This window comes from Sipha flava, unplaced genomic scaffold (genome assembly GCF_003268045.1).
Source record: "Sipha flava isolate LNK unplaced genomic scaffold, YSA_version1 310_pilon_pilon, whole genome shotgun sequence".
Lineage (NCBI taxonomy): Eukaryota > Metazoa > Arthropoda > Insecta > Hemiptera > Aphididae > Sipha > Sipha flava.
The window spans coordinates 30,789-50,802 of NW_020272989.1; the positions used below are offsets into that span (position 1 = coordinate 30,789).

A 20,014-nucleotide genomic window follows, 5' to 3' on the forward strand; every position below is an offset into this window, starting at 1 on the left:
ATACCGACTTGAGTCCGTGTCAAACTTGACTTTTTACTGTGATTGGCCACTACTACTATCACAACCCCATTTGTAAATCATTTCAAATTTTTCCATTTGCATTTCAATTATTTTAGGTGCTGCTGTTTTAAAAATTCTGTGGATTGTATGATTTAATAAATCTTGCGTTGGGATAAAACAATTGGTTTCAGACACGTGTAAATTATCCGGATAACATTCCTTTTTAGCATTAACAATGCATTCATATGGTGGATATATATCATAATTACATTTTTTTGATTCAAGTCTGATATCTATGTACTATTGTTTGGTTAATTTGTTTTGTACCATAAAAGCCAAAGCTTCTTCGCAAGTAAATAAAATTGGAATATTACGATCAAAATGATTTAAACTTTTTTTGTACTTGGCAGCTCTGGTGGGTGACTCTGTGACTTCTTTTAATATTTGAGCTGCATCTCTTTTTCCTGATTTTTGGAATTTCGATAAAACTACGTATACAAGTTCAGGTGAAGTGTACAATTTCACAAGAGATTGCACTTTCATTTTTTTCGTTTTTTCTCTACATTCTAAAAATGATTTACTTGGATGACCAACCATAGAATTTCCTTTGCTTTTATTGGAAGATATTTCAGATAGAGGTAATTTAAATATTGTTTCAAGTCAGTTATTGTTTTTTTTAATAAATTTGTCATATTTCCTATTACTTTGATGCCATTTTCGTGCAACCATTATTGTAAAATTGAGTATATTATTTTTAATTTTATCTATATAATTACAACCCCAATTTTCGCCAGAATATTTTTCACGAATTTTCGAAAATAATAAATCTCTTGACTGGACACTTTGTGGTTTTATAAATCCATTGTTTCTCAAAATCATATAAAGGTCTATATATTTAAAATTTTTTTAGTTTTGAAAAGAACTTCCTAAAATAGTTTAATTAAATTAGTTAAAGAAAATAATATTAGTAAAATATAATTATTTAGAAAAATATATATAGATTATTTTATACATATTTTATACTTTTATATATTAATAGGTTTATGTCGTATACTTAGTAGGTATAGCTTACGTAATAATCCAATTAAAAAAATGAAATGCTTGATAAAATTCAATAAGCTCAAATAATATTTATAAATTTACGAATTCGTAAAATTTACAATTTTTTTTTGTTTTTCGGAGATTGAATGTTATTTAAGTATTTAGTTTAAACTAATAAAATAAGATTAATAATCAATGACACATTTTTCATGTAAGGAGAAATAAAATACAAGAGCATCATATAATAATTAAATATAGATTACAAATAATTCTTAGTTACAATAAATATAGAGATGTCGTTAATTCAGTGATTGATGTGTGAATACTGATATCAATATTTCATCTGAAATCTAGTTTGAAAAAGTAAAATTAAGTAAAATTTTAAATATAGACTGACATATAAATAAAAAAAAAATTAAATAATGTATTTTGATAATTAAATATTGTTTTATATAAATTAATATATATTGTAATTTGTTGAGATAAAATTTGAACAATTTATTAACTAATGACATAATACAAATCAATAACATCTAGGGAATAACAATTTTCAGTAAAAATAAAATTTTGTAATTTTTCAAAATTATAATTTATGGAAGTTAAATTACATTTCAGCCCACTGTGCGCCGTCAACTAATTACCGGTGCACGAAACGACTTCGAAACCATGCTATTGACGGCTCTTCGGACGTCAGTGCATTTTCCTATATCGCCCGTGTTTTATTATTATTTTCTAAGTTTCGCTTAATAACAATATTGACCGCTGAAGCGCTAGTTGTGCGTTCGCCTAACGAGCTCTCAAATCTCAATGAAAATACGACTCACAAATCACAAGAGTAGAAGGTAGTGTGACTGATTCAATGTTCAATAATTTAATATTTTAAATTTTATTATTTTAAATTTTTAGTTAATTGTTTACTCAAATCTCACGTGTTTTTTACTTTTTATTGTTATACCACTTTACGTCTTGGGTGATCTACTTTTCCGCCAAAATCGACCTTTCCGTTTACCGTCAGCACAATAATATATATTTCCTTTTTCCGCCACCACAAATTTTTGTTTCTATATTTTGGTAACCCCTTGCCATGTTAACAAGTGGAGCTATTAATAATTGTTAATGATTTTTAAAAAAACAAAAATAATTAGGTACTTATTCAATTTTTAATTAAATATATGATTTTATAAAAACACATTCAAGTGATACTTAATATTAAAATTATATAAAATATTGTATAATGTTACTATTTATTATAGTTATACGCTATTGATTTGACAAAAGTATATCGGCATATTTCTCCTCTTTTATACTGATCAATTAAATACCGGTTTTTTTTTCTTTTTAAAATTTGGTTTCACGGTGTTTTTTGTTCATCGACGCTTCTTAATTTGCAATAGACGTCAGTTTGGACTTCTTCGATTAAAACATTTAACCATTGCAAAATAGATGGTGAATGTCGATAAAAACTATTCTTAAAATGTGAATGAAATGACTCACAGGCGTTTGTTGTGCGTGTAAGTTCTGAAGATGCAAGTGCCCATAGTTTTGGAGGATAAATACAATCTTCAGAAATATATGTTTTTAAAAAATAGTCAGCAAACTTTTGTAGCCTTTCATCAATCGGACACTCACTTATAAAGTCGTCGCTGAAACAACCACTTACATCTTCCGGATTTAGAAATGTAAGCTAAATATATTATGTAACCATTTACCAATTTCAGATGACTCGTCTTAATACACACTTGATAAGCCAATTTCTTGTATTTTACGGTACCAAGACTGAGTTAAGTGAAATCGGCATCCTGAAATATTGGTTTGCGTCCACATTTCAGAAACTGCATTAATTATAGCCCTTTCAAAGTCCACAGTTATGTTGACGGGAGAAAAATTTAACCCAAAGTCATTGCACTTTTTACTTATTACATGAAAAACATAAGTATAGTTTGTTTAAATTTATTTGGTAATAAGCAAAAAACTAATGGAACATAGTAACCATTAAAATATACATGTATCGAAAAAAATTGTAAAAAAAAACCAAGCAGTAAAATCGAAAGTTCCATCCATATAAATATTATCAACTGTTGATAAAAATTTAAGATTAGTTTCACATGAAAATATTATTATATTTTCTTTTTCATCATTGACCAACAAAATATTTTCATTTTGTTTGGTTTTCACATTAATTGAATTGAGTACGTTGTGAGCATCAGCTATATTATTAGGATTTAGAGGATAATTTTGCGTCGGTTTTCATAAATATTTTTTCTAATTCTATTTATATCGTTAATAGTTATATCTAATGAATTACTATTTTTTCCGATTTCAGTTAGAATAATTTTTTTTGGTCTGGTACATAAAGTTTCAATAGCTTTTCTTTTACATGCTGTATTTATCACTTGCTTTTTCAATGCTTAGCTAGAATATTCACCATGGTGGCGTATTTTTATTGTTAATAACTGTATAATTTTCATCTGTATAAACTTTTGCTGGACAGTTTTTAGTTGTACACCGCCAACGAATAAATCCTTTATAACATGAACTAATTAGGAATTTAAAATTATCTAAAATCAACTGCTTTTTACCACGATTACTCTCAATTATATTTTCCATTGCGTGGAGCGTACTCTTTTTTTCACGAACTTCAACACAAACTATAATATAATAAGTATCGTAAAATCTATATTTTTACAAGTATATTATTTATACAAGTATAAAAGATGAAACCAGAAACGCTTTATCTTTATTATCAGTTGTCTCATGAATTTCGAATGTAATCTTTCCTCTCTTTTATATTAATGGAGAAAAACACACGATTGTGAACAAATTATCTGTGATAAACTATACGTAGGTATATTATATAATATTTTAATTTTTTCAATTAGGGGTTACCAAAATATAGAAACTGAAATTTATGGTGGCGAATAAAGGAAATATATATTATTGTACTGGCGGTAAATGGAAAGGTCGATTTTAGCGGAAAACGGTGACGCCCTACGTCTTTACCCAACAATCAACATGCCCGGGCATCGGTATATTGTTCCAGCATGCACATCGGGATATAATTCCTGCGTTGAAAAATATCATTCTTACGGTCCCTAAAGATGAAACTAGACTTGCCCAATAGACGAAAGCTATACCCAGAAAGGATTTCATAATAAAACTCAAATAAGTAGTCTATGAGTTGCATTTTCGAGAATCTGACATAATAAGGAAAAAAATATGACTGATACAAGTGGAAAAATCCTTGCTGAGGTGAGTACTTAATAATTATCTTAATATATTTTATTTTTATGGATAAATTTAGAAATGGGAATCAGCTATTGATTGAATTATTTCATCATAACTCTTAGTTATGTATTACGAGTTTTTGATAGTGGTGCTACAACTTTTAACAAAGACTAACTACTAAAAACTTTCTTAATATATAATATTTATAAAAAGTTTTTTACTACACATCAGTAGCGCAATCAGTAGCGCAATATGTATAACGGTATTGCCTTGTTCTGTGACGTTACAGTATAATTCTTCCTACAGCATGGAGTAGACACGATATAACTGAAAAATTGATCATGTTTTCTTATTACACAACGATAAAAAAAAGAAACTGAGATGCCTACTCTTATTATTTTGAAATGAATTTATTTGAATACTGATTAAAAATTGAAGTGTTCAATGTTAGGTAAAGACATTTCTGAAAAAAAAATTTTAGTTTACCAGAAATAAATAATATTGCAGTTTTGGAAGAACTTTCAAAGAAAATTGATAATACTAAGATTTGTAAAAGGTACAAAACAAATTCATATTTAAAGACCCAAAACTTTTATGTTGGATCCAGTTGGAAATCTTCGAGACGTTCCGCGGCTCACGGGTGATGGTGGGTGTGCACAAGTCACGGGCTTAGTGAATACGAGAAATATAATAATAATAATAATAATAAAAAAAATGATGGTCACAAAATATATTGACTTTAACCAAAAATGAAACAAATAAAAAATGAGACGTTGAGGTGAGACGACGAAGTGTGTCTTGCTGCACGATTTCGGAAAAACAGCCCGGTTCAGATCGTGATACCTGCGGACGTTGTCCTCAGTCCGGTGGTGGATGGGGAGACGTGGTGTCGCGGCGATGTTGCGTGCCGCAAACTGATGGTTGATGAGAGAGATAAGGGCACGCTCGGCAACGGCTGCCGCATGGGTTCGCGTAATACTCCCCCGCCAAGCCGCCAATCGTGGTAATGATCCAGCTTGGTATGCTATCTCCCCGTGTCTGTCACGGTGGTTCGTCCGTCGGCGATGTCCGGACTTATTAGGTCGGGTCGCCGACTAACTGTATCGCGGTTTTGGTGTTCCCCCAGTCGTGGTGAGGACGACACCGAGACGTGGAGACAATGTCAAGTCTGTGGTTGACAGGTTGTACTCCAGCAGTGGCGTCTAGTCCGCTCTGGGGGACGTGAACGGTGTTGAGAAAACGAGCAGGCCTTCCTCGATGTCCGGAAATGTTGGGAGTGGTGATCCGGGTTCGTCGAGGATTCGATCATCGACCTCCATCTCGCTTCCCCCGGGTTGGTGTCTGGCTCCGGCCGGTATTCCTGGCCGACCCAGCCGAGGGTGTCGTCTTTGTCAGCCGGTATTGCTGACTCAGACCTTCCTTCTTGGCTTCTGCCCGCAATCTCCTCTGCCGTTGATGCTCCCTCCTCCGCTCCTTGGCCCGTTCTGCCGACCGTGTTGTGGTTGATGGTGTTGTCGGCTTCGCTGACTTTGGCCTGGGCTTCAATGGTCCTAGTTTGTCGGAGGGAGGCGCAGGAGGTGGTCCACGTACGCCACGCGGTTCGGGATCCCCGTTCACTCCATTGTTGGAGGATGCGGGTCCGCTGGTGACATCTTGGGTACCAATGGGCGTCCCGGAGCCGATTTCAACCACGTCATCGAGCGTCGTGGTAGCGTGAGGGAGGTGTGTTGCCGTGGTGGAGCTGTGTCCGATGGGGCGCCGTGTGCTGCCGGTGTGGTACCGGTGGCTGGTGTAGTACGAGTGCCGATGTTGTATGGCCGGCTGATGTGGCACCGGTAATCGGTCTCCCGCCTCGGACGTTGTCGCCTTGGATGTTGTGACCCTGCATTGAGTGGAAGAGCGCGACGGCTTCGCCGATGGCGGGGTATCCGGTGTCTTCGCCGCCGTGGACTCAAGCGACCTGACTAAATCCGTGATCCGGTCGGCCCACCCTCGGCAGTAGGCTGCCCAGAGGAGCGGCTCAGCCCGCAGTTGGGCGACTCCCGCTTTTCGGACGTCGTCCACAAAGTTGGACCACCCCATCGATTTTTGCGCCATGACTGACTCCTTCATCTGGTCCAACATCGCAACAACCTTGGTGGTGTCCATGGTGGTGACTGGATGTAGATGGTTGCTGGATGTGATGCTGAGAAACGCCCAATCGTGTGTATAATTAATTGTATGCGGGTTTTGGGCAGGATACGTAGCTGATCAGTTAGGAAAACTTCTTTACCAACCCGCTTTTCCAGCCTTACGGAGTCCCACTATTTTGGTGCGAATACCGCATGAAATCCCTTGTGAGCCTTGGACAATTGGTGGGCTTTATATAATACCATATCTCCCTCCGAAAATTTGTATTTCTCGGCCACTATGTTTCGGTTGTGTCTGCCTGTGATTTCTACTTCCCGCTTAAGTCTATCCCTGTTTATTGGTTCGACCTGCGTACGTGAGTCAGATTTTAAGGTTCAATTCCCGGTCTTTTGCACTTACGTCCGAGTACTAACACCGATGGTGGATATCCTGTCTGTACATTGCGCTGGTTTCGAATAGCGAATAAGATAGGGGTTAACTTTGTGTCTCAGGTGGTGTGTTTGCCGTTGGTGAATGCCGCGCGTAGTCCTTTCTTTAAGTCCTGATTGCGGCGCTCGACCGGGTTGGCTCTCAGGTGATAGGTTGGGGTGGTTCAACCTTCCGCCCCCCATCGTTAAAATGCGTTAAGCATGTCGTTTGACTCGAACTGGGGGCCGTTGTTACTGAGACACACGCGGGGGTAGCCGAAACGTGAGAAAAATTCTCGTTTGAGTGTTTCGGTAATGTTTTTAGTAGTGGCTGTTCCGAGCGGGTATACCTCGGTCCATCTACTAAAGCAGTCCGTGGCTACCAAGTTATAGGATTTTCCTTTACTCGTGCGAGGATAGGGTCCCATTAAATCTATACTAATAACCTCCCAGGGATGTCGAGGTTTCCTGGAGTTGGTGGGGTCATTCGACCGTGAGTTGAGTGGTTTAGTGCATGCACATATGTGACATGACTTGACATACAGCCTCACGTCGTTTTTAAGTCCCTTCCAATAGAAACGGTCCCTGACTGCCCGGTAAGTTTCCTTCCACCCTGGGTGACTAGCCATGATATGGTCGTGATACCTCCAGATTACCTGTTGGGATTGGGTTTTGGATATCACGATTGATAAGTGGCCCTTGACGTTTTGCCGCAGGAGACCATCCGATAGGACAAAATTGTCCGTATCTTTCGTGGCGCTTCTGGTGTTACGTGCAGGTGTGTCGACTTAGCTACGTTGATGATGTCTCACGTCTGGGGGTCGTTGGATTGCCAAGACGCGAAGGTTGTGATGGAAAACGGGACGTCGGCAAGTACGTCGACCGTTTCGATTGTGGCGAAGATGTTATCAGCGGGGGAGTTAGTATTGTTTGTGGGTGGTGAAGTGGGTACCCTCAAGCTGATCCTCATCTACGGATGGGCCTTTGACAGGATTCCGTGATAACATGTCTGGTCCCTCGTTTTGCACGCCATATATATGTATCGTGTGGAAATCCAAGTTTGCGAGTTGGAGAGACCATTGCGTTAACTTTGAATTGTTGTCCTTTGCCCGGTGAAACCAAGTTAGTGCTGCGTTATCTGTGAATAGCTTAAACGGTCGCGCTTCAAGGTATGGTCTAAATTTGTCCGCGGTCCATATAATTGCCAAGCACTTGCGTTCTATGGCGGCGTATCGCTTCTAGGTGTCCGAGAACTTTTTGTTTGCGTAAGCGATGACGCGTCTTTCCACCGGTCTGTCACCCTTTTGGAAAAGTACCTCGCCGGCACCTATTTTACTAGCATCAGTCTGGAGACAGAAAGGCTCGGTGTAATCGGGTGGGGATAATTTAGGTGAGTCGTACAAGGCACTTTTGACACAGTCAAAAGCTTTCTGTTCGACATCCGCCCATAACCTTTTCGCTCCCTGTTTAAGTCGGTCTGTTAAGGGGGCAATGATGTTAGCATAGTTATTCACAAACTGACAATACAAATTGCGCACGCCTAAAAACTTACGCAAGTCCTTAACTTTTTTTTGATACCGGAAAGTTTTTTATACACTTTAACTTTTTCGGTTGTTTGTGGATGCCCTCAGAGTTAACAAGATGCCCTAGGAAGGAGATTTCGATGGAACCAATCTTACACTTCTTACTGTTGCATGTCAGTCCATATCTCATGAGATATATTAAAAATATATCTTGCATTCTTTGCTGGAATGCATTAAAAAATAACCAGAAATATATAGATATTCCTGAAGCAGAATTGGTTAACTTAAAATCAAAAGGAGGCCTACCTCATCCCAACATACATTTATTTCATTTTTTAACTAAAGTTGAAGAAAGTTTTGCTACACATTTCCAATATAAATATGTATTTGATCTCACTGTAGATGATGTTCTAAATTTTCCTATTTCATTCCCTTGTAATGAACAAAAAAGCTAATTCGTTTCATCTATTTTAACTAATTATTTAATCATGCGAATGCGACACTTTGCTGTACAAGACAATCAAAAAGAAAAAAAAAAATAGCAGAGAGAAGAAGAAAATTGCTAAATTGGTCTCTACTTAAAATTGTTTTATAACTGCTTATATATTATTATCAACTATCTATATATAATTATTAAATATTTTGTAATATTCTTGTTCATTTATTGTTATTATTTATAAAACAGCATGGGTATGCTTATAATTATTATTTTTCTTTTATTATTTATTGCATTATTTAATAAAATTTATCACCAGTTTGCATTTTAATTTTATATGCTTTTGTAGTTTCTTGATTGGCGGTTGATGACTGTTGTAGTGATGGTTAAAAATAATAATTTGAAACTAACAACCTGATAAATATTAATTTGAATCATTTTTGTTTCAGATAAAATGGATGCACAAAACAGTAAATACGTTGTGGCCTATTTATTTTGTATAATACATTTTATTATAGCTTATAATAATAAATAACTAATAATGTAATATTAATATAATTAATCGACATATTAATATTAGAATAAATATATTTTTTACTTATAAGTTATATTAAATTTATGATCATATAAATTTTAATATTCTATTATGTAGCAACTAGGAATGTACCGATGATACGATGTTTTAATAGTAAAATATGACCCTACTTACTACTAGCGCCCTACGTGTGTGATGAAAATATGAACTACTGAATGGTAACACAATCTGACCGAGTGGCGCGTCAGCGACAGCTAATCTGTATATCTTTAACCGTGCTTTGGAGTATGTTTTAGCCACATTAAAGTACTATCACAAACATTCTGTCAACCTTAATATGATTTCGATGTAAAAAAAAAATACAATTTTACCCATATTATAATATTTATGATTACAATAAAGTGATTGTAGATAGATTTTCGATTTTTTTCTTGTTATTTAGCCTTATTTTAATCCAAAATATTTTTAAGTAGAGTTACAATGTAGGTATAATATGTACGGTGGTAATTAAAGTATAAAATATGACAAATCGAATACCGATGCCGATTTACTAATTGCCCTATACGTCTCGGAATAATATATTTGCAATTTTAATTTGATGTACATGTAGTATATTACTGCGATAGTTACATCCATGGACGAATCTTACTAAAGTGTAAACCAGGTTCTAATAAAAAGACAACGCCTCTGGAATTTATTTAAATTATACAATAGAGAAAATGTTGTTATTACAGCGCACGGATCATTGATCCGATAAACCTTTTGAGTTATCTTACTTTCCAACGTGAAAATTCAACGCAATAACCCGTTGAAAATGTTATCTTACATTTTTTTTTTTATCGCAATATTGAATTTTTTTCGCGGAGCATCATGTGATTAAGAAGAGAAAAAAAAGTTAGAACAAAATGGTTGGTACAAATGCGCTTAATAATAGCACATCGATGACTTACAAAGATTTACGATCCTCCACGGTGATCGTAATTGCGCGAGGAGTAGGGAAAAGGGATTTTTATCAGACGTCGATAACGGACCGTTCGAGATTTTTATCTACTCGGCTCGAAAGGATTACTATAACGTTTGTCTGTTTCGTATCGTTCGCCGTTCCTTTTGTTCACATGCAAACTGAAATTACTGCTCAACGATACGCGTACGATTTACCACCAACACACCACAACCGACGGGCGAGCAGAGCAACGCGGCCATTTTTTCTTCGTCATGGCCACGTGGACGCCAGAAAGCGCCGAGGCTGTGGCCGCCGTGAACATGCTCCGCGATAACATCCACTTAGCCGGTACGGTCAATCGCGGCACGTGGTACTACCCGCCGACGGTGTTGGACGAGAACGGACGACTGTGGGGCAACTACGACGACCACTTCGATCGTGTTATTAAGAACCGGAAGCTCGTACGGTATCTCTACCGGTCGCTGCAGCCGGACGCGCCTGTGCCCTTGCTGCTGGGCCGCGCTGGCCACTTGGCCACGGTCAAGGAGTTCGCGACCAACATGATGACGTACTACCGGCCGCTGTTGACTTCGGTCAACGTGCTCTGCTCGCACCTGGGCGCGCAGGCCGTTTTCCTGGTGGCCGAGGCCGACATTTTGTATAAGATCGCGTCGACTATGAGCCGCCCGTGAAGGTAACGCTGCGTAAGAACGTTTGCAATGGAATTGTAACTGTCCGTAGATCGTGTATTGTATGAGTTACATTTTGTCAATAAATAGCCTTTTCGTATTTATCAAATTATTTGTTTTTATTTCTATTACGTCTTATCATCCCGTTAACGAAGCGAGGTTGAGCTTTGTGCTTATGTGGATTATGTAAGTGGAAGTCTCGTAAAAAATAATGCGTCATATTTCATTATTAAGAATAACTACCGAAAAAAGCTTGATAAATAAAAAATGCTACGATAGTTATCCAATAATAAGATAAAAATTGTACGAATAGCTACTAAAATAAATATTTGAAAAATTGTAAAAATGACAATTATCTTAAATTACTAATAAAAAAATAACTATTCATTACTAGTAGTATTTTATAATTAAAGAAAAAAAATTATAAATAGCAAATATATTCATATTATTTAAATTAACACTGATTAATGTCTTAATTCTTATTTGTTTAAGATATTTGTTATGTTATTTTATTTTGATTTAATGTTTATTATTTAAACTATTTTAGAGATTCTCTTCCATCATAGGTCATTCTTAGTGATAGGTGAAGCAGCGTTGTTTGTAAATACTAATTTTATGCATGTTATTTTCTTTCTTAAGATAAATTTACTATAGTAAGTATCATAAAGAAACCTGTAGTAGGTTTGCATTAAATATTATAACTGTGTTTTATTTTTGTAAATTGTACCTACTATAAAAAATAAGAAAATCAAATAAGTTTAATTTATAGTTATAGAAATTAAAATAATACTTATATTTTTAATTTTCGTACCCACCAACTGTTAAAGTATTTTATCGTATAGAGTAGTCTAAAAGCCCTAGTCGTTCAATCGTGCATTGTATAGACGTATTATACATATACAATAAGACGAAATGGATAAGTTCGGAAGTTATGTAGCTGCGAGTTTGCGTAAACTTAAAACTATAAGCAGCATTAAAGCCCAAGGGGAGGGAGATACAGAATATTCAATCGAAATATAGACTACATGACATAACTGCAGGAGCGTCACTATCATCACCATCTACACCAATGCCAGAATCAAGTGATGATGACACATGGAATGATATATCAAGTATTTCTGATTATATAAAGCTTATTTAAAATTTTTATAGGTACGAGTCGCGTGGATTTTTTCGAATTGAAATCCGATCCGTACGTTAAAATGTACGATACTGTGCAGTAATGACAAATGGACTAAAGTTAACATAGAAGAACACTCCATGGAAGCCACAGCACCAAACGTGGAAGATTTAGCATTAACTCCAAAGGAAGAGAGTAAGGAAACCTCATTTATGTATCCCAAATCAAAACTTTTTACTAAATCATAAGGGGTTAGCTAGTCATTATTCTAATTATTTTATTAATTATCTTATTTTATTTTTTTTTGGGAAAGTCAGAGACTTTCAGCTTAGAGGGGAGAGATGTAGTAAGCCCAAGGCTAGGCGTATTTTATAATCAGTATTTAATAATCAATATTTAATAATCAAAAATAACTTATTATACATATTAGTAAATTCGCCAAGGTTTAGCTAAATTGAATAATCAAAATAATATTTTGTTATATAATAGATTAAAATAGTACACGTATAATATAGATAATATAGTAATTTACTATACATATTAATAAATTTGCAAATACGCAGAAAACCCAGGGTAAAGGTGAAAACAACAAGTAGTTTTCACGTCTTAACATAATAAAGCTAGAGGGCAAAATAAAGTAATATTAGAATTAGGCCACTTTTACGTCATTGGAACCTGTATAAATACGGGTTGAGCATTTAGCATTATTCAGATGTAGATAGGTAGTTCTAATAGACAGTGTTATACTGGCCATTTTCCGTATTAATAAATTATTGCTCGTCGTGGACTTTGTTACAGCCACATCGCCGCGAGTATATAATTCTTAGCCCAGAATAACTTGTTATTTTAATTTTTTTGTGTTTTTAACTGTTTGTTAATTTATTGTGATAAATTAATAAAAACAGTAAGTATATAAGTTTAATATACCAGTGTTAAATTTATTCACCTACCTATCTCTCTCAACCCACGTCTCAAGATTACATACAACGTGCTACGTCGTTAAATAATTAATGTGGTACCGATCGTAGTGTCCTGCACAACGATCACTACAGTATGATTTGTTTCAAAAATAAATTAAACTGTCTGGGACTGAATATAAAAATATAATAAAAATCACATAATATACATAAGACCAAATATGTCATAATTTTTATTTATTTTTTGTAATTTTAGAAAGAAGGCTCTATGTTTAGGGTATGCAATTGCATACCCCCTACGCACGCCTATGCCGGGCATTTTATAAAATGCCCAAATTGTATACTTTGCCCGTAACATATACATGGAAATAATAAATTCAACACACGCGACAACACGACACGAATGATACGGCCTGCGGGCCGACAATTGCCCACTCCTGTTCTATAGTATAGAACATACAATTCTGCAATACATATTTTTATTAAAATAAAATGCCCTTTTTCAGCTAGGAATTTTTCTGATATACTCGATGCTATCAATGCAGGAATAGTAATATACATGTAACAATAGTACCTAATATTTTTAATAAACATTTCATTTTCACAGATTCCAATTTGTCATTTAAACGAAGATAACGATGCTGTTTTAAAAACCAATCACAACTTGTAATTGCGAATTTAATAATATATATTATAATGAAAGCCCCAATGCTATTTATGTGGACTTCCTTATGTATTGGTAATTGCAAGCATGGGCGTTCTCACGGAGGGGATATGGGGGATGGATCCCCCCCATGACCTTTTTTTTAACTTGTAAAATTTTATCTGGACTCAGACATTCAGATAGTAATTGCTGAATTAAGAATATGGCAGTCAAAACTGAAAGCAGATAATAAAAATCCTAAGGCAGCCATAGATGCTTTACGTTTATGTAGACAATCAATTTTCCCAAATATCCATCAACTGTTAAAAATATTATGTAATATACCAGTATCTACATCCACTCCCGAGAGATCATTTTCATGTATGAAACGATTAAAAACATATTTAAGAAACTCAATGACTGAAGTAAGAAAAACATATTTTATAAATATTATAACTAGTTTATACTTTATATCATATTTTTCATAATTTGATGTCATTCTTAGAATCGTCTTAACGGCTTAACATTGTTGGCTGTCCATAGAGAAATCCCAATTGATGCTAAAGAAGTTCTTGATGTGATGTCTCAAAAATCAAAAAAACTTGATATCATTTTGTAAATTTAAAATTAATAAAACATAATATTAATAAAAAATAAAATATTGTCTAATTTAATGTATGTTGTTTTTATTTAAAAATAAGGGGGTGGGGGGGGGCTTGGCCCCCACGGCTCACCTTTGAATAAATATTCATATCCCCCCTCCCTCAATAAAAATTCCTGAGAACGCCTCTGATTGCAAGGACCTACATTTATGTATGTCCGTAACACCAAATAATTTATCTCTACTAATATTTATATTTACTTATCATTTTATCATATCTGATATATGTATAATAATAAATAAATAAATTTCATAAATATGTTTTTATTTATTTTTACTGGTATTGTGAACATGAACCAGTTAGGTACTTCATAAAAAAAATTGTTAATTATAAGCACTCTGTTATTTTCGAAAATATATAAAAGGACGATGTACATAGCACAAATTGTGATTGTAAATGTAATTGCGATGTATATAGATTTATGTATTTATTATTTCATGTCTGCTTTACATCTCTTATCAAAATATGTTTAAAATAATATGAGAATGAAATAATAGATTAGATGCTCGACAATCAACACTCTATAAAAGAATAAATGCCATAAAACACTCCGCCACACCGACTCGTGCATGGTTGTGGTGCTGTAGTATGGTCGTAGCTAAAATACATGCATGCGCTGCGTGAAAAAACCTAACAGCGCGTTTTATTGAGCATTGATTCCGTTCTACTACTACGTTGACCTCCTCTTATATTTATTGTAGACAATAAAAAATAACAATAAATAACCACGAAAAATAATATTGAATTTTATATGATGCACGTTTTCCGCGTTATTAGCGTTGTGTTATGTAACGTTATTTAAAATAAATTGATGAAGAATGAAAAAAATTAATTTTTATAAAAAATATTAAATATGCATAAAAATATGTGAAATTCAATGAAAATTGACGAAATATGCACCTTTTCTCTAAAATAAACGAAATATGCAAAATATGCATTTTTAGTTTTCAATTTTTCAACTTAACATTATATAGCTCATATTTCTAGCTTAGTCTGCTATAAATTGAGAACATATAGAACAATATGCAACTCCTATAACTTCCGAACAATAGTTCTAATATAATTTCAATATTCAATTTACAATTAGGAAAATCGAATGATTTTATTTATAATCCAGATAAATTAAATCATACAATTATAAAACGAAACGTACAACGACAAACTCGACTTTATTAAAGCAAAACGCACTGACCGTGTTTGTGCTCGCGTCGCATGGCCTTCACTGCGGCTCTGAACACGTCTTGAACGCCGTCCCGGGTCATCGCCGAACACTCGACGAACGCGAAAGCTCCGATCTCGTTGGCGACCGTTCTGCCCGCGTCCGTGCTCAGCATCGGTGCCCGGACCTTGACGGTAGTGCCGGTTTCTGCCGATGTGTTCATCGTAATGGATGATACAACGCCGTTACCCGTGATTCTTGATGATACTGCGTTCTTTCCCGCTTCACACGTATCCTTCTTGGCGTTGTCGTCGTCGCAGTCCGTCGAGGGCACGCGTTCGCACTGACATCCCATGTCATCACTTTCGACCGTGACCGTGGTCGTCGACTCGACGACGGCTTCCATCGCGATAAGATTTCCGCCCGAAAAGCACTTGTCTCGCAGGTCCTTCTTGTTGCCCACCAACACGATTGGCACTGCCGGACAGAAGTACCGCACCTCCGGTACCCATTTATCGATCACGTTGATCAACGATTTCGGCGTGTCAATCGAATAGCACACAATCACCGCGTCCGAGTCGGGGTATGAGAGCGGTCGCAGCCGGTCGTAGTCTTCTTGGCCGGCCGTGTCCCAGATCGTCAGGTACACCGTTTTCCCGTCCACTTCGATGTCGGTCCAGAAGGTGTCGAACACCGTTGGCATGTACACGTCTGGGTAGACGTCCTCGAAGAACACGTGTAACAGGCACGTTTTACCGCTCTCGCCGTCACCGACGATCACGATTTTCTTCTCGATCCTCATGCTTATTTCCTACGGCAAACACGTTTGCACACGGTAAATGATCAATTATGTAATAAAGTATAACGTAATACACGGGTATGCATGCACCGTACTCCAATAATACTATGATTTTGGTTGGCACACGCGTGCCAAAGCGTTTAACTTTATTTTTATTTCAAAGTTATATTAGTATATACACACATGTATATATGTACATAACTACTCGATACTAATTTTTCAAGTTTCCTCAATCAAATTATTATGCGAATATATTTTATTTATTTTATATTTATTTTATTGTTTCTTGTATTTGTTTACCTTAAATGATATTTAGATTTTTATTTTTTTATGAATTTTACTAACACAACCTTAATCTTGCCAAATACACAATGTGATTGAAAGGATTGAATGTTTCAAAATTTTACCAATTAAAAAATGTATTTAAAAAAAATTGAATCTTCTAATATATGTAAATAAATATATACTCAATCAGCATAGTTAAAGTGTATAAAATATCCAAAACAATTAATTATTTTTAGCTTGATTTTAAGAAATCCAATTTGACTATATTATTTAGTAGTGCATAAATATCAAATGCGTACGATATTATACAAGTGTTATTACTTTCCTTGTTATTATTTTCACAGAAGTAATTGGTAACATCAAAACAAAAAAAAAAAAAAAAAAAAAAAATGTACATATTATTAATATTAATACTTTTTTATAGAAACCCCGTAAAGTAATGAAGCTTGTCATTTTTTGACATGACCACTTGAGTTACACGATAATTTCATGAAAATTAATGTTCAAGTACTATCTACTCGATATCTGTATAAGAACCCTCATTTGTAGTAAAAAAAACTGAAATATGCAAATTAGTATATTTAAAAAGGCTTTTCTACCGTCCTTAATATATAAAATTATAGATTGTTTAATAAATGCTTAAACATTTATTGACACGGTCTTTTAACAACATAAATAATTATTGTTTTATTTAATTGTTAACGGCTTAAAGAATACATACAAATTAACATTAATGAGCGTGTATAACATATTTAATAAACAAACAAACCATAAAAGTGAATAGACTACTACAGAGTGTATTGCAATCATATATGTGATTGTAATAATGTAAAAACAATATATGAGAAATCAATATTATAAATTGATTTTTTTTTGTTTTCAATAAGATCCAGTAAAAATAAATAAAAAAGATAATAATAAAAAAGAATAATAACAAAGTATTAAATAATATTCCGTAAAAATATTTTGTGAAATCCGTTCACAATGTAAAAAAATCAAAAAAGATCCACTACACTGCCGTGTTTTATTATATACAATTTCAGTAACTTAGCCATATAGTATTGCTAGTCTCACGATTTTCTTACAATATATTTCCCTCGAACAAGTCTGAATCCTTTTTCATACAGATAAACGCTTCCTTTTACAACGGCTGTACACAATTTGTCTGACGTGCACTGCTCTACTCCAAAACCATTATACACAGACTCATATACAAATACGTTTTAACTTGCACAGCACGCTCTACTTCGTGGTTCGTTTCCTCGTCTGCGTCCATTTTCGTCTTATCTATTGGATTAGCATTGCTTTAAAGTTATACCCTTTATTTTTATGTTTAGATCGTATAATTGTAACAAATTATTATTTCATTATTTAAACGATTTTTTTAACGATCAAATGAAAATACCATATTTTATCTCTCTTTTACTAAAGTAATTTATTATTATTAATCGATATATATCAACATATTATTTATAAACATACATACACACACGTATATATATATATATATATATATATATTTATATTGTAATAATTTGTTTAAAATAATAACCGAATTGTTCTAAACTAAACAATACATATCATCATAACATTATAACCTATTCTAATACGATTATTTACGATTATTGTTATTAACGATTATTACGCTACTCAATATTATATGTTATTAATTATAATTATAATTATTATTAATTTATTAAAGTTTAATGTTTACCATATTACATGTATAGGTAAATCGTTTTCTTGTTTAAGAATTTAAAAAAACACCAACAGTAATAGTATGCGTGTAAACATCAAATGTATTTTCTCTAGTTGGCATCAAAATATTTTTTATTAAATTAATTAATTTTAAAAAATAATTCTTACAATTATTGTAAGAATAAAATATTTTAAGTATTTATTGGTAGATTTACTGTGTAGCATACTTGCATAAAATACTTTATGATAAAAATATTCCCATGTATTCGGAATACTTCACAAAAAATATTCTAAATATTTTTCAAATACTTTTCTTTAGTAGATTTAGATTTCAATAATAAAAAAAATGTTTATAATACAATATCAATCAATATAATGCTTGTAAACCGTTTATTTCATCAACATACTTTATAAACTTAAAAAAAATAAATAATTAACATTAAACTAATATAATTATTAATATTATACAACTCCTTTATGCTAATGCCAAATTGTCAATTGATACTGATTGAATAATAACAATAAATATTAATAATAAAAAATATAACTTTGATAAAACACAATAAATAAAACTAATAAAAAACTATAAATTAATAGTAATAATAGTGAATTATAATATAATTAATATCATTATAAAAAGTAATACAATATTCAATAGTCGACTACTTTAAGCCAATGGTCAAGTTGCCGTGGCTTAAATAATAATAATAATAATAAAATATAATATTGACAACATTGTGATAATAGATAAATATATTTTTTAATATTAATTAATACTGTATATTTATTATTTATATATAAAAAGAAAAAAATGGAAAAAAAATAATGAATTAATACTTAATGAATGGTTATTATACTTTAACATTAATACATTTTAAACATTTTTATCATTCATTTTACCTCTTTTTTTTTTTTTTTGATAAAATAACACCACCAATGCTAAATATGCGTTCCACAGCAGCACTACTAGGAAGTTGTGTGTTAAATATTAAAAATACTTTTATAAATGTGGGCATTTCAATCAATATATTTAGATTTTTTGTAGGACTTATTGACAAAAAATGTGTTATTTCTTGCTCTAATTAAAGATCCACTTTTGATTTATTTTTGAACCAGTTAAATTTCTAGTTAAATCCGAACAAACATACATAAGTACAAATAATTTTATATTATAGTACAGGTGTATAGATATAGCGTGCGGTGCGCCGTACGTAGCTGTTGTTGTTACTATTATGATAACCTGTTATCGCCACAACGCCGAAAAGTACCGCCCGTATAATAATAAAATTATAGTATGGTACTAAGCGAACGAAAAATGAGATTCGTAAAACTGCAGTTTTTAGCTCTGTCTCTCTGGCACTCCACATTAACCGCGTTGTATGAGTGAGAGGTCCGAGCGCCGAGACAAAACTTAATGTAAATCTTCGAAAATCTTCGATAAAATATTTTGTACAGAAATACACATTAATTTATATAAATGCAGTTTCTACGATGGAAAAAGAATGAAATAGTTTTTAAAATGTGATTGGACGTTAAAAAAGCATTCAGAATACTTGTAAAAAGTATTCAAAATACCATAAAACACTTTAAAAAATATCCGGAATACTTAAAAAGTATTCCGAATACTACCCAAGTCTGCTGCGTAGTAAACAGTCATTGTTATCTGCGAAATATTTGTCTCCTCTAAGAAACATAGCACGGACAATACAATTTGTTTAAACTTTATGAAGTTATGTATTTAATTGAGACGATTTTGATAACTACCGACACTAAATAGCTGTCAAATGTGTTTTCGTGAATGT

At 33.5% G+C, this 20,014-nt stretch overlaps 3 protein-coding genes across 3 annotated transcripts; 2 read left to right on the forward strand and 1 right to left on the reverse strand.

The window, feature by feature from the left end:
• The first annotated feature begins 10,512 nt into the window (after positions 1-10,512).
• Positions 10,513-10,932, forward strand: LOC112686468. The gene has a single exon (XM_025558747.1). The coding sequence runs from the start codon at positions 10,513-10,515 to the stop codon at positions 10,930-10,932; it is 420 nt and encodes a 139-aa protein (XP_025414532.1).
• Positions 10,933-12,189: 1,257 nt separating this feature from the next.
• LOC112686469 (52 kDa repressor of the inhibitor of the protein kinase-like) lies at positions 12,190-14,228 on the forward strand. The gene is made up of 3 exons (XM_025558748.1): positions 12,190-12,244; positions 13,781-14,034; positions 14,115-14,228. Exons 1-3 carry the CDS (start codon positions 12,190-12,192, stop codon positions 14,226-14,228), a joined length of 423 nt encoding a protein of 140 aa, XP_025414533.1.
• Positions 14,229-15,443: 1,215 nt separating this feature from the next.
• Positions 15,444-16,232, reverse strand: LOC112686480 (ras-like GTP-binding protein rhoA). Its single transcript, XM_025558756.1, has 2 exons — positions 15,871-16,232; positions 15,444-15,651 (listed from the first exon to the last, which is right to left on the reverse strand). The coding sequence occupies exons 1-2, from the start codon at positions 16,230-16,232 to the stop codon at positions 15,444-15,446; spliced, it is 570 nt and encodes a 189-aa protein (XP_025414541.1).
• Positions 16,233-20,014: the final 3,782 nt, after the last annotated feature.

Coding starts and splice junctions, on each gene's coding strand:
- LOC112686480 (XM_025558756.1), bottom strand. CDS start 16,232: ATGAGGATCGAGAAGAAAATCGTGATCGTCGGTGACGGCGAGAGCGGT. Junction 15,652..15,870: donor GGCAACAAGAAGGACCTGCG/AGACAAGTGCTT, acceptor ATCCATTACGAT/GAACACATCGGCAGAAACCG.
- LOC112686469 (XM_025558748.1), top strand. CDS start 12,190: ATGGAAGCCACAGCACCAAACGTGGAAGATTTAGCATTAACTCCAAAG. Junction 12,245..13,780: donor ATTAACTCCAAAGGAAGAGA/GTAAGGAAACCT, acceptor TTTTTTAACTTG/TAAAATTTTATCTGGACTCA. Junction 14,035..14,114: donor TAAGAAACTCAATGACTGAA/GTAAGAAAAACA, acceptor TGTCATTCTTAG/AATCGTCTTAACGGCTTAAC.
- LOC112686468 (XM_025558747.1), top strand. CDS start 10,513: ATGGCCACGTGGACGCCAGAAAGCGCCGAGGCTGTGGCCGCCGTGAAC.